Consider the following 12,289-nt stretch of genomic DNA (forward strand, 5'->3'; position numbering starts at 1 on the left):
GAGTTTAAAGATGCATGCATAGCAAGTGACCATGCTCAACATTTTGATCTCCAGCAGCTAGCGGGCTTCACATCTAATCTCCTGCAGTCAGTCAAAGTGTGCTTTAGAGAATTTCGTGAGTGCACTCATCTTTTTAAGTTCATCACCCATCCACACAAGTGTGCAGTGGACAGCGCTGAGCTGAGTTACATCCCGGTGTCTCTGTCAGAGATTTTTTTTTTTTCATTTCGAAGAGGAGAGAGAGAGAGAGAGAGAGAGAAGGTGGGAGGAGCAGGAAGCATCAACTTCCATATGTGCCTTGACCAGGCAAGCCCGGGGTTTCAAACTGGCAACCTCAGCATTCCGTGGACCCTTTATCCACTGTGCCACCACAGGTCAGGCTCTGTCAGAGATTTTGAGCTACAAGCTGCTGACCTGAAGGCCTCAGACATGTGGGTGAATAAGTTCAAGTCACTGAATGAAGATTTGGAAAGACTTGCATGACAGCAAGCAGAGTTAGCGAGCAAATACAAGCGGGGAGAAATGAAAAAACTTCAACCCGGGACCAGCTGATTGTCAAACTTGGAACCCGCTTCCCGTCACATACCACACACTGCAGCATGTGAGTATTGCTGTACTGACAATGTTTGGCTCTACGTATGCATGTGAGCAGTCTTTCTCACATCTAAAGAATGTTAAGACCAACCTATGATCACGTTTAATGGATGGACATCTCAACGCCTGCATGAAGCTTAACCTCACCACGTATCAACCAGACTACAAAGCCATCAGCAAAACCATGCAGCACCAGAAGTCACATTAATGGTAAAAAGTACTTTATTCATCATTGGTTAGCAATAGCATAACAACGTTATTAAAAAGAATTCAGCCTGACCAGGCAGTGGCACAGTGGGTAGAGCATCGGACTGGGATGCAGAGGACCCAGGTTTGAGACCCTGAGGTCGCCAGCTTGAGCGTGGGCTCATCTGGTTTGAGCAAAAACCTACCAGCTTGAACCCAAAGTCGCTGGCTCCAGCAAGGGGTTACTCGGTCTGCTGAAGGCCTGCGGTCAAGGCACATATGAGAAAGCAATCAATGAACAACTAAGGTGTTGCAACGCACAATGAAAACCTAATGATTGCCTGACCTGTGGTGGCGCAGTGGATAAAGCGTCGACCTGGAAATGCTGAGGTCGCTGGTTCGAAACCCTGGGCTTGCCTGGTCAAGGCACATATGGGAGTTGATGCTTCCAGCTCCTCCCCCCTGTCTCTCTCTCCTCTCTCTCTCTGTCTTTCTCTCCCTCTCTCTCTTCTCTCTAAAATGAATAAATAAAATAAAAAATACTGTGCCTTCTGTTTCATGAGTTGATTTAAAGCTTTAAAAAAAAAAAAAAAAAAAAAAAAAAAAAAAAAAGAAAACCTAATGATTGATGCTTCTCATCTCTCTCTGTTTCTGTCTGTCTGTCCCTGTCTATCCCTCTCTCTGGCTCTCTCTCTCTCTGTTTCTGTAAAAAAAAAAAAATTAATTAATTAAAATAAAAAGAATTCAGAGACTTATTGTACTTTAAAAGTGTTGGTCTTACATAAAATGCACACATTTATTTGTATTTATGGCTTTAACAGAATTATATTTTAAAATATGTGGCATTCATGGCTCTCTCAGCCAAAAAGGTTCCTGACCTCTGCTTTATACACTATGCCACCACAGGTAAGGCTTTTTAAACTCAGTATTTTTTTTAAAATTTCACTTAAAATAGGCAAAGAATTTGAATAGACATTTCTCCAAAGATGATATACATATGGCCAATAAGCACATAAAAAGATGCCCAACATCATTAGTCATCAAGGAAAACGAAAATCAAAACCACAAGAAGATACCACTTCCCACCTACTTAGGGGTAAAGTACTATATACTCCTAGCTTAAAAATTTAAAAAATGAGTCATGCCTGACCAGGCAGTGGCGCAGTGGATAGAGCATCGAACTGGGATGCAGAGGACCCAAGTTTGAGACCCCGAGGCTGCCAGCTTGAGCGCGGGCTCATCTGGTTTGAGCAAAAGCTCACCAGCTTGGACCCAAGGTCGCTGGCTTGAGCTAGGGGTTACTCAGTCTGCTGAAGGCCTGTGGTCAAGGCACATATGAGAAAGCAATCAAAGTCATAAATAGGGGATTTAACTTTTGCTTCATATCCTTCCAAGGGTAAGAGTTAAAGGGATCAGAAATAAGCATTCTTAGCAAGAATAAGCCTGTCTTATGAACTTTTTGCTTTGTCCTTCCAAGGAATGTAGGAAGTTGTTTTGCAGGTAGGTTCCCAAGGACTCAAGATGCCAGTGCCCTGGAGACAAAGTTAAAGAACACCAGTAAGGCCACTTGCTCATGTCAAGCAAGCATTTTGGAGGGCATTCCTGCATGCCAAATCCTGACCACCTGCATTCTACTACGTGATTAATTGCATGCTCAATAATTAACTACTAACCTCCCCAAAACTATATAAACCAGCCAGTCAGCTTTTTATTTTTATTTTTTGGCAGAGACAGAGAGAGTCAGAGAGAGGGACAGACAGACAGGAAGGGAGAGAGATGAGAAACATTAATTCTTTTTTTAAAATTTTTAAAAATTTTATTTATTTGTTTTTAGAGAGGAAAGAGAGAGAGAGAGACAGAGAGGGAGAGAGAGGAGAGACAGAGAGAGAGGAGGGGGGAGGAGCTGGAAGCATCAACTCCCATATGTGCCTTACCAGGCAAGCCCAGGGTTTCAAACCAGCGACCTCAGCATTTCCAGGTTGACGTTTTACTCACTGCGCCACCACAGGTCAGGCCGGGAAACATCCATTCTTCATTGCGGCTCCTTAGTTGTTCATTGATTGATTTCTCATATGTGTCTTGACCGGGAGGCTATAGCAGACTGAGTGACCCCTTGCTCGAGCCAGATGAGCCCACGCTCAAGCTGGCAACCTCAGGGTCTCGAACATGGGTCCTCCACATCCCAGTCCGATGCTCTACCCACTGTGCAACCACCTGGTCAGGCAGTTTAGTTTTTTTTTTTTTTTTTTTTTTTATCAAGTGAGAGGCAGGGAGGCGGAGAGACAGATTTCCGCATGCACGCTGACCAGGATCCACCAGCAACACCCCACCCCCTTGTCTGGAGCTGATGTTCTGCCTATCTGCTGGCAACCAAGCTATTTTATTTCCTGAGGTGAGGCCTTGGAGCTATTCTCAGTGCCCGGAGCCAACTTGCTTATTCAAGCCATGGCTACAGGAGGGGAAGAGAGAGGGAGGGGGAGAGAGCGAGAAGGGAGGGAGGAGTGGAGAAGCAGATGGTCGATTCTCCTGTGTGCCCTGACCAGGAATTGAACCTGGGACTTCCACATGCCAGTCAACGTTCTACTGCTGAGCCAACCAGCCAGGGCCAGCTGAGACTGTTAAGGCAGTTTTTCTGACCCAACTACTCTGCCTTCTCAAGTTCCTGGCAATCTTCATTAAAGACACTTTTTTATTTTTTTGAGAGAGAGATGAGAAGCTTCAACTAGTAGTTGTGTCACTTTAGTTGTTCACTGATTGCTTCTCATACCTGACTTGCCAGGGTTGGGGGGCTCCAGGTGAGCCAGTGACCCCTCCCCCAAGCCACCAACCTTTGGGCTCAAGCCTGTGACCCTGTGCTTAGGCTGGTGAGCCAGTGCTCAAGCCGGGGTCCTCAGCATCCCAGGTGGACGCTCTATCCACTGCGCCACCATCAGTCCAGTTAAAGATGTTCTTAAACCTACTTGGTCACTGTTTCTTGTGAACTGGCAAAAAAAGGGTGACAGGCAACACAAACCCCAGCTTGTTCCATATCAAAAGAACCCAATCAAAAAAGTGAAGCGGCCTGACCTGTGGTGGCGCAGTAGATAAAGCGTCGACCTGGAAATGCTGAGGTCGCCGGTTCGAAACCCTGGGCTTGTCTGGTCAAGGCACATATGGGAGTTAATGCTTCCTGCTCCTCCCCCCTTCTCTCTCTCCTCTCTCTCTCTCTCCCTCTCTCTCTCCTTTCTAAAATGAATAAATTAAATAAAAATTTTTAAAAAATTAAAAAAAAAAAAGTGAAGCGGCCTGACCAGGTGGTGGCGCAGTGGATAGAGCATCGGACTCGGATGCCGAGGACCCAGGTTCGAGACCCTGAGGATGCCAGCTTGAGCGCAGGCTCATCTGGTTTGAGCAAAAGCTCACCAGCTTGAACCCAACGTCGCTGGCTTGAGCAAGGGGTCACTCGGTCTGCTGAATGCCCACGGTCAAGGCACATATGAGAAAGCAATCAATGAACAACTAAGGTGTCGCAATGTGCAACGAAAAACTAATGATTGATGCTTCTCATCTCTCCGTTCCTGTCTGTCTGTCCCTGTCTATCCCTCTCTCTGTCTCTGTAAAAAAAATAAAAATAAAAAAGAAAGTGAAGTAGAGGGATTTTAAAAAAATTATATTAAAGAAACTGAAAAGATAACTCACAGAATGAAAAAAAGTTTGCAAGTCATGTATCTGACAAGAAACTATAGCTACAGAATACATAAAGAACTCTTAAACTCAATATTTTTGTGTGTGTGTGTGACAGAGAGAGACAGAGAGAAGGTCAGACAGGAATGGAGAAAGATGAGAAGCATCAATTCTTCGTTGTGGCATCTTAACTGTTCACTGATTACTTTTCTCATATGTGCCTTGACCGGGGATATAGCAGACTGAGTCACCCCTTGCTCAAGCCAGAGACCTTGGGCTTAAGCTGGTGAGCCTTGCTCAAACCAGATGAACCCGCGCTCAAGCTGGCGACCTCGGGATTTTGAACCTGGGTCCTCCGCGACCCAGTCTGACGCTCTATCCACTGTGCCATCGCCTGGTCAAGCTCAATACTTTTTTCTTTTGAAAAAGTTTATTTGTTGATTCTAGAGAAGAGAGAGAAAGGTGGAGAGTGAGAGTGAGAAGTATCAACTCTAGTTGCTTCACTTTAGTTGGTCACTGACTGCTTGTCATATGCACCTTGACCCGGCAAGCCCAGGGCTTTGAACTGACGACCTCAGCGTTCCAGGTCACACTGTGCCATCACCTGGTCAGGCTAATTATTTAATTTTAAAAAATGCAGCATGACCTGTGGTGGTGTTATAAAGCACCGTACCCCAGATTCTGAAAGGCACCGTACCTCACTCTATCGGGTTTACGTAGAGACACCCAGTCCAGATGAATTTTGAAGAGTTTTATTAAAGGAGGAGACTTATTAAATATGCCGGCTGCATATGGCTGACACAGTACAGCAGACCCAATCGTGTGCAAACCAAATATTTCAGGGGCTGTTTATATACCTTTGATCACACATGGGCGGGGGGAGAGTGTGACATGGCACAAGCTGACAACATTTGTTTAGGGGATATACAGAAACATTAAGACTTTCAAGGTAACACAATCAAAGATATTTACAATCTTTCAGGGTTCATCTTCCCTCACTAGCCTAGAGGTATTTTACTCTCAAGATTCCAGGAAGGGGAAGGAACTACAATCAATGTAAGGTGGTATATAAATTCTGCCTCCTATTGAAAGAGAAGTTTCTCGGTTAACCTTTATTTTAGATTTAAAACTAAATGACCCATTGTTCTTGCAAGCTAGAAACTTCTACATTCTTCTCCCTCCCTTCCCCACAGGAAGGACGGGACAGGAAAACCTAATCTTTCCTACTAGAATATCAATATTAATTTTTCAGCTTTTTGGCACCTTATAACAGTGGCACAATGGATAAGCCACTGACCTGGAAAGCATTCGACCATGAATGCTGAGGTCACTTTCAAAACCTGGGGATGCCAGGTCAAGGCACATGAGAAGCAACTACTATGAGTTGATGCTTCCTGTTTCTCACACCCCTTTCTCTCTCTCTCTCTCTCTCTAAAATCAAATTTAGAAAATAAAATGCTATCTGGTCTTAGCTGTCACCTCCTCCAAGAGCTCTTCCATCCCCCCAAATAAATCTTTCCATTTGCCCTCTGTAAAGCCAGTAGCCACAGCCACCATCACAGTCACCTGGCCCATGCAGGTTCACATTTGATTTGGACAGATGGTAATGAAACAACGGAGCCAAGAACTGGTGGGCCATTAGCTTTAATCCTAGCTTGCACCCGGCAGGCTAGAAATACACACAGTGGGAAAACACTTCCCTTTCCATTCAAGGCTCCCAAAGCCACTGACTTATCCAAGTTTACTAGACAAAGGTTTCTAGCTCACCAGCCTTATTCACCTCTGTTCCCCATCTCCTTCTCTCTGCACAAACTGGCTTCTCCTTCAGCACTCTGCCATCTTGGCTGCTTCTCCTCTCCTCCACTTGGTCTGTCTCTGCTCTCTCCTCTAATGCTAATCTCAGGGACTGAGAGAGCAAGCTCCTGGTCTGCCCCATTTTATGGTGTAGAAATCAAAACCTTTAATTCAATATACAAACAAGGAAGTCTCTGATACAAAGTCACTTATCTGAGGCATAATGGGATTCCTCATGAGAGTGCACCACCCCACATCATGCAACAGTCAAGGGTGTGGGGAAAAGCTTAATTCTTAAAACTAAGCCTTAGGCTGTAACAACCCTGCCTGCTTACAGCCTGTCCCCCACACCCAATGCAAACTAAAAGTGAGCAAACATATACATCATATTTACAAACTTATTTGACCAACACCCGCTTTTTTCTTTTTCTTCATTCTGAAATCGTTGTTTGCAGTTGTCCTTTTCCATCTTTAGTCTCTCCTCCCGAAGAGCCTCTTTTTGCCTGAGACCCTCAAAGGTGGGGACTGTACCTAGATCAGTTCCCCCTCCCTACAATGCCCCAGGTTCTGTACTGGAGGCAAGCAGATGGGTTTTGATTTCTATTGGGAAACACAAACCAGATCCCCATAATATAATAATAAACAGTCCAGCGCTTAGCAGATGTTAAGTGCTTTTTAATTACTCTGTGGCACTGACCTGTGGTGGCGCAGTGGGTAAAGCGTCGACCTGGAAGTGCTGAAGTCGCCGGTTCAAAACCCTGGGCTTGCCTGGTCAAGGCACATATGGGAGTTGATGCTTCCGGCTCCTCCCCCCCCCCCCCCCTTCTCTCTCTGTCTCTCCCTCTCCTCTCTGAATAATTACTCTGTGGCGTTGTTTTTTTTTTTTTTTGTATTTCTCTGAAGCTGGAAACGGGGAGAGACAGTCAGACAGACTCCCGCATGCGCCCGACCGGGATCCACCGGGCACGCCCACCAGGGAGCGACGCTCCGGCCCTCCGGGGGGTCGCTCCGCCGCGACCAGAGTCACTTTAGCGCCCGGGGCAGAGGCCAAGGAGCCATCCCCAGCGCCCGGGTCATCCTTGCTCCAGTGGAGCCTTGGCTGCGGGAGGGGAAGAGAGAGACAGAGAGGAAGGAGGGGAGCGGGGTGGAGAAGCAGATGGGCGCCTCTCCCATGTGCCCTGGCCGGGAATCGAACCCGGGTCCCCCGCACGCCAGGGCCACTCTGTGGCGTTTTATGTGGGTTATCGCATCTAATTATTGTCACATTTCTAGGAGAAAAACAGTATTATTCCCATTTTACAGACAAGAACTCTCAAGTCCGTGGCTTCAGACCTACATAAACACACCTCCCGGAAAAGCGCCGGTATGGTATCATAAACACCGTACCCACCCCAGATACCGTTCTATTTACACATAAGCTTTCCCCAGGGAAAAATAACCGCTAAAACCAGCCACAGGTCCTCTCAAAGTGTCCGCCACTTCCGGCGTGCAGCGCGCGCCAACGTTCCCTTACGGCCGGGGCGGAACCGGAAGATCTATCCGCGATGCCTCTTGGGAGTTGTAGGCTAGACATGAAGGGAGGCGGGGCTGCAAAGTGGTTGATGTAACTGAAGAAACAGAGCTTGTTGAGCGCGGCTTTTAGAAGGCGGGACTTCCGGCAACAAAGTCCTGGTGAGCGGCTTCACGAGAGCAGTCACTTCCTTTTGTGGGTGGTGGCGGACGCAGTGAGACAGTATGAAGGCCTCGGGCACGGTAAGGCGGCCGCTGAAGGCAGGGGACTAGGGTACGCATCGCGGACCGAAGGGGACCCAGCAGGGAGCTGTGAGCCGCGTCTAGGTTACGCGTTCCCGGCTGGGGCCTGTGCGGTCGTGTGCAGCGCTTCGAGGTACGACCAACATGGCGGCGACTCTGGGCGCCGCGTGGGGAGCCTGGGAAAGGGACATGATGCACGATGTGGATGCTAGCGCTACCATACTTCGCGGAGCCTCCTAATCTTAATTGCTTAATGAACGTGATGGAAGGGAATAGCGTTCCCATTTTTCCCTGTATGGTCGAGAGTAGAAGAAAATTGTTAACCCAAAATGACCAGGATAGTGCGAGCCTTGTCGTTTTGGCAAGTGGTGGGCAAAATCAGAGGGTGCTATGATGCAGAGACGGAAGTGTAGACCTTGAGGAAAAACAGAGTGGTGGGTATGAACAGCTTTCCAGTCTCCGTTTCCACGGTGGGAAAGAGACCGTGTCGGCCCTTTTTTTGGAAAGGTGATCCCGAGGCTGATGTGTCAGATTCTGAGGTGGAAGTGCTAGTTGAGTTTGTGATATTTGGGACTATCTTCTTTTGGTTTTAGTAAAATGATGGCTAGTCTTTTAGGTTGGTGGTTCTTTTTCTACTAGATTACAGACAGACATCTTTGCTTTCGCCTCCGTGTAAGCAGGGAGCTTGTGCTTGGAACCCAGATCTCCTTGGGCATCGGGGATAACTTAGGCAGCTGCAAGTTGCATGGCAGCAGTACAGGGAGTCCTGGGCAGGAGAGGAAACTAGATTCTTGTCCTTTTACTACCTGGAGTGAGCTGTGAGATCCCAGGCTCATCACTGCCTTTGAGCCCCAGAGTGAAAGAGAACTTGGCAAGATGTGAATTGCAGAGATGTTGTGGAGGTGGAAGATTGCTTGATTGTCCTGAGGCTGCAGGTCTAGGCCACCCCTTTTCCCACTGGTATAGAAAGAAAGGGAGAGACAGTGGGACAATGGGGTTGATAGCCCCACCTGGCTTTCTGGAGCTAGGACAAAGGGTATACTGCCCTCACTTTTATGGGGAAAGCTGGACAGGGGCATGACCCACAGTCTTCGATTCCATATGAAAGCACAGAGATGGGACTCTTAACCTCTATCTCTATCCCCCATCCTCTTCACCAGGCTTGGGAAAGAGCGGGACAGCTCCACAGTTGCCTAGGTTCTGATTCCACCACACCCCTGATTCTATTTCAGCTGCGAGAGTACAAGGTGGTAGGGCGCTGCCTGCCCACCCCCAAGTGCCACACACCACCCCTCTACCGCATGCGCATCTTTGCACCTAACCATGTTGTTGCCAAGTCCCGCTTCTGGTACTTTGTGTCTCAACTGAAGAAGATGAAGAAATCTTCAGGGGAAATTGTCTACTGTGGCCAGGTATGGGGTTTCCAAGGCAGAATGGGGACTGGAATGGGATTGCGTGTTTCATGGGGCAGCCCTAGCCCCACAGGGTTACCATAGCCTCTGATCTTGCTCACAGGTGTAGTGCCTTAAACTGGGATGGCATGGGTGTGTCAGTATTCTATTCTTAATGAGAAAGCCCAAGGTCTGGGGATGGTGTGGCTGATGCACTGGGACACTTTGGCCTAGGTCATCGCCTTCCCTGGGCCTCATCTGCAAAGAGAGAAGAGGTGCTGTCACCTGGGCACATTTCCATGGTGGGTGGTGGACTCTGCACAGTGAGGATGCTCTGGGCAGCAGCTGGTTTTCAGCCTCACGGATCCCTAGGGAGTTGTGTTTAGGAGGAGTCAGGATCTGTGTTAGTCCCCATGAGGGAAGTGGCCTATACCCACATTTTTGCCACCTGTGGGTGGCAGGTGTCCTCAAGTGTCTTATGTCAGGGGTTGTCCTTGGAGAGGCAAGGGTAGAGGTATTGGCTCAGTGAAATAGGATCCGGTAGAGGCCCATTACTGTTCTCCACTCAGCCAGTCTCTTCCTTGGCAGGTGTTTGAAAAATCCCCTCTTCGGGTGAAGAACTTTGGTATCTGGCTGCGCTACGACTCCCGCAGTGGCACCCACAACATGTATCGGGAATACCGGGACCTGACCACTGCAGGCGCCGTCACCCAGTGCTGTAAGCTGCCATGTCTCCCAGCCAGGTCCTTTTAGAATCAGTGTTGACAGTTCAGTCTGGCACCTCCCCAGACTGAGGCACTACAAGTGCAAGAGGCTTTTGGAGGTTGGAGGGTAGGTCTCAGGGATGTTGATGTGGAATGGGGGGGGGGGTGCTTCGGGGACAGGTGTACAGAGGATATCCCAGGTACAGGAACCTGGCAGCAAGTGGACTGTTGGGGTCAACCTTTGGTGTAGGCACAGCTCCCACCCATAATCACGTCCAGCCCCTGTCCAGTGCTGAGACCTGTAGTAGCCCAAGGTGCTCCTAGAGTGAGCTAGCTGCCAGGGCCGAAACTCAGGCACCTAAACCCAAGAACTGTTGTTTGTTGTAGCAGCAGTTTAAACAGAGGTGCTGACAGCAAGTGAATCTCGTCGCCTTTGGGGACTGTGGCTGTGCCCCTCAAAGTGAATTGGGAGGTTCTACATTCTTGGTGTCAAGATACTTTGGGCTCCCAGGCAGGTAACTGATGGGAGTTTTGAGGAACACCCAGAGTCTAATGCATGTTCACCCTGCCCCCTCCTGCTCCCTGCAGACCGAGACATGGGGGCCCGACATCGTGCCCGCGCCCACTCAATCCAGATCATGAAGGTGGAGGAGATTGCAGCCAGCAAGTGCCGCCGACCAGCAGTCAAGCAGTTCCATGTGAGTGCACTGGAGCCCCTGCTGAGCTGAGGGAGGCTCCCCTAAGCATTGGGTCTGACGCAGGAGTCTGGTGGGGAGTGTCCACACCTTGGTAGATGTTTTGAAGGGCAAGGTTAAGAGGCTTTCACCCTCTCACCTGCCTCTCTTTGTCATAGGACTCCAAGATCAAGTTCCCACTGCCTCACCGGGTCCTTCGTCGCCAGCACAAGCCACGCTTCACCACCAAGAGGCCCAACACCTTCTTTTAGATGCAGGACCTCTCAGTCCCCTGGTCTGCTCAAATAAACACCTTGGGAAAACTAGGGTGCTCAAACACATTTGTTTTCTTTGCACACCCTACAGAACTCAAGAGGGTGCAGCCAAGCTATGAGTTCTCTGCTCTGGGAGAAGTCTTCCCCAAGTGGGGCCCAAGTAGTGAACTCTCCAGAAGATGGGGTCCCAGGATATTGAGGGTCTCACTCCCAAGCTGCCCTGCCCACTCAGTTTCCTGGGGCTTTGTCTAATGAAGAATTGTCGTGGATGGAGTCCTAGTGCAAGAGGGCTGAGTTTCCATCCCTATCAGGCAAGTCTCTGCTGTGAGCTTTGAGGTACCTTGTAGGCCACAAATGTGGCCCCAAATCCGCCCCACTTTCCTTGTTAAACACAGGCCTCCACTTCCCCCATTCTGGTGGTGAGATGTGACAGCCAGACCCTGAGGCAATCAGGACAGTGGGGCTGGTTGGGCTTCTAGGACTTAGAACCTGGTTATTGGTTCCGAGGTCCTCAGAATAGACATGAGGTGCTGCCCAAGAGGGGCACAAGTTCTGCTTCCCCACTTGGGGCCTCTTGAATGAAGCTGCCTTGATCCTGCCCAGGGTGTTTGAGGACATCTGTCTCCAGGAAACCGCTTGAGACCTGGGACATTCCAGGGTTAAAACTAATCTCACCCTAGCTGTGCCCTCAACTAAGAGGCAGAGGCACAGGCCTTGGAATCATCTGCCCTTCGTGTGTTACCATGAGCCCTCTGAGCATTCGTGTCCAGGCCAGCTACCAGATTTGCTTAGTCAGCTGTGCTTGCGGTGCAAGCACTGGGGGTACAAGCTGGGCAGGACCTACTGTGGATCAGAAAAGAGCTCAAGTACAAAAGCAACAGAAAGCCAGGTCTGGTGTCCTGGGCAGGGAACACAGCTACAGCCCTGCAGGGAGGGGAGTGTGATGAAGGCTGCAGTGGTTACCAGAAACGCAGGTCATTTTAGGCCCACTGTATTGGGAGAGGCCATATTCCCAGAGTTTGCCTTGTGCATGGCCAGCCATTCTCAAGAAAGGCCTCATAGCTGCTTTGTCTCCTGTTTGAACACAGTTAACTCCTCTCACTTCTGGGCATTTGCACTTTGGACTGCTTTCGGTTGCTGGTTTCTCTTCGGTAATGTTTCTTAACCATAAAGCTTCATAGGACTCCATCCCCCAGGAGTCAGTCTTAGGGCAGGAACCACATCTGTCACTGTTCAGAGGTGTGAGTCTGGGACCC

General features: G+C 48.9%; 1 protein-coding gene and 1 non-coding gene across 3 annotated transcripts; both read left to right on the forward strand.

The window, feature by feature from the left end:
• The first annotated feature begins 7,852 nt into the window (after window positions 1–7,852).
• On the forward strand, window positions 7,853–11,095 carry RPL18A (ribosomal protein L18a). 2 transcript variants are annotated; one of them, XM_066349697.1, is made up of 5 exons: window positions 7,853–7,989; window positions 9,222–9,401; window positions 9,969–10,098; window positions 10,673–10,782; window positions 10,938–11,095. In XM_066349697.1, the coding sequence occupies exons 1-5, from the start codon at window positions 7,972–7,974 to the stop codon at window positions 11,028–11,030; spliced, it is 531 nt and encodes a 176-aa protein (XP_066205794.1). In that variant the 5' UTR covers window positions 7,853–7,971; the 3' UTR covers window positions 11,031–11,095. The 2 variants fall into 2 exon arrangements, with proteins under 2 accessions (XP_066205794.1, XP_066205802.1); XM_066349705.1 differs by lacking the exon at window positions 7,853–7,989 and adding an exon at window positions 7,998–8,122.
• Window positions 10,436–10,567, forward strand: LOC136389790 (small nucleolar RNA SNORA68). Its single transcript, XR_010748362.1, has one exon. It is a non-coding gene; the product is annotated as a small nucleolar RNA SNORA68 (small nucleolar RNA).
• Window positions 11,096–12,289: the final 1,194 nt, after the last annotated feature.

The sequence above is a fragment of the Saccopteryx leptura genome, chromosome 1 (assembly GCF_036850995.1).
Source record: "Saccopteryx leptura isolate mSacLep1 chromosome 1, mSacLep1_pri_phased_curated, whole genome shotgun sequence".
NCBI lineage: Eukaryota > Metazoa > Chordata > Mammalia > Chiroptera > Emballonuridae > Saccopteryx > Saccopteryx leptura.

What these genes read in the sequence shown, in the direction of transcription:
- RPL18A (XM_066349697.1), top strand. An exon ending in AAATTGTCTACTGTGGCCAG is followed by an intron (nt 9,402 to 9,968) that starts GTATGGGGTTTC and finishes CTTCCTTGGCAG; the next exon opens with GTGTTTGAAAAATCCCCTCT. An exon ending in AGGCGCCGTCACCCAGTGCT is followed by an intron (nt 10,099 to 10,672) that starts GTAAGCTGCCAT and finishes TGCTCCCTGCAG; the next exon opens with ACCGAGACATGGGGGCCCGA.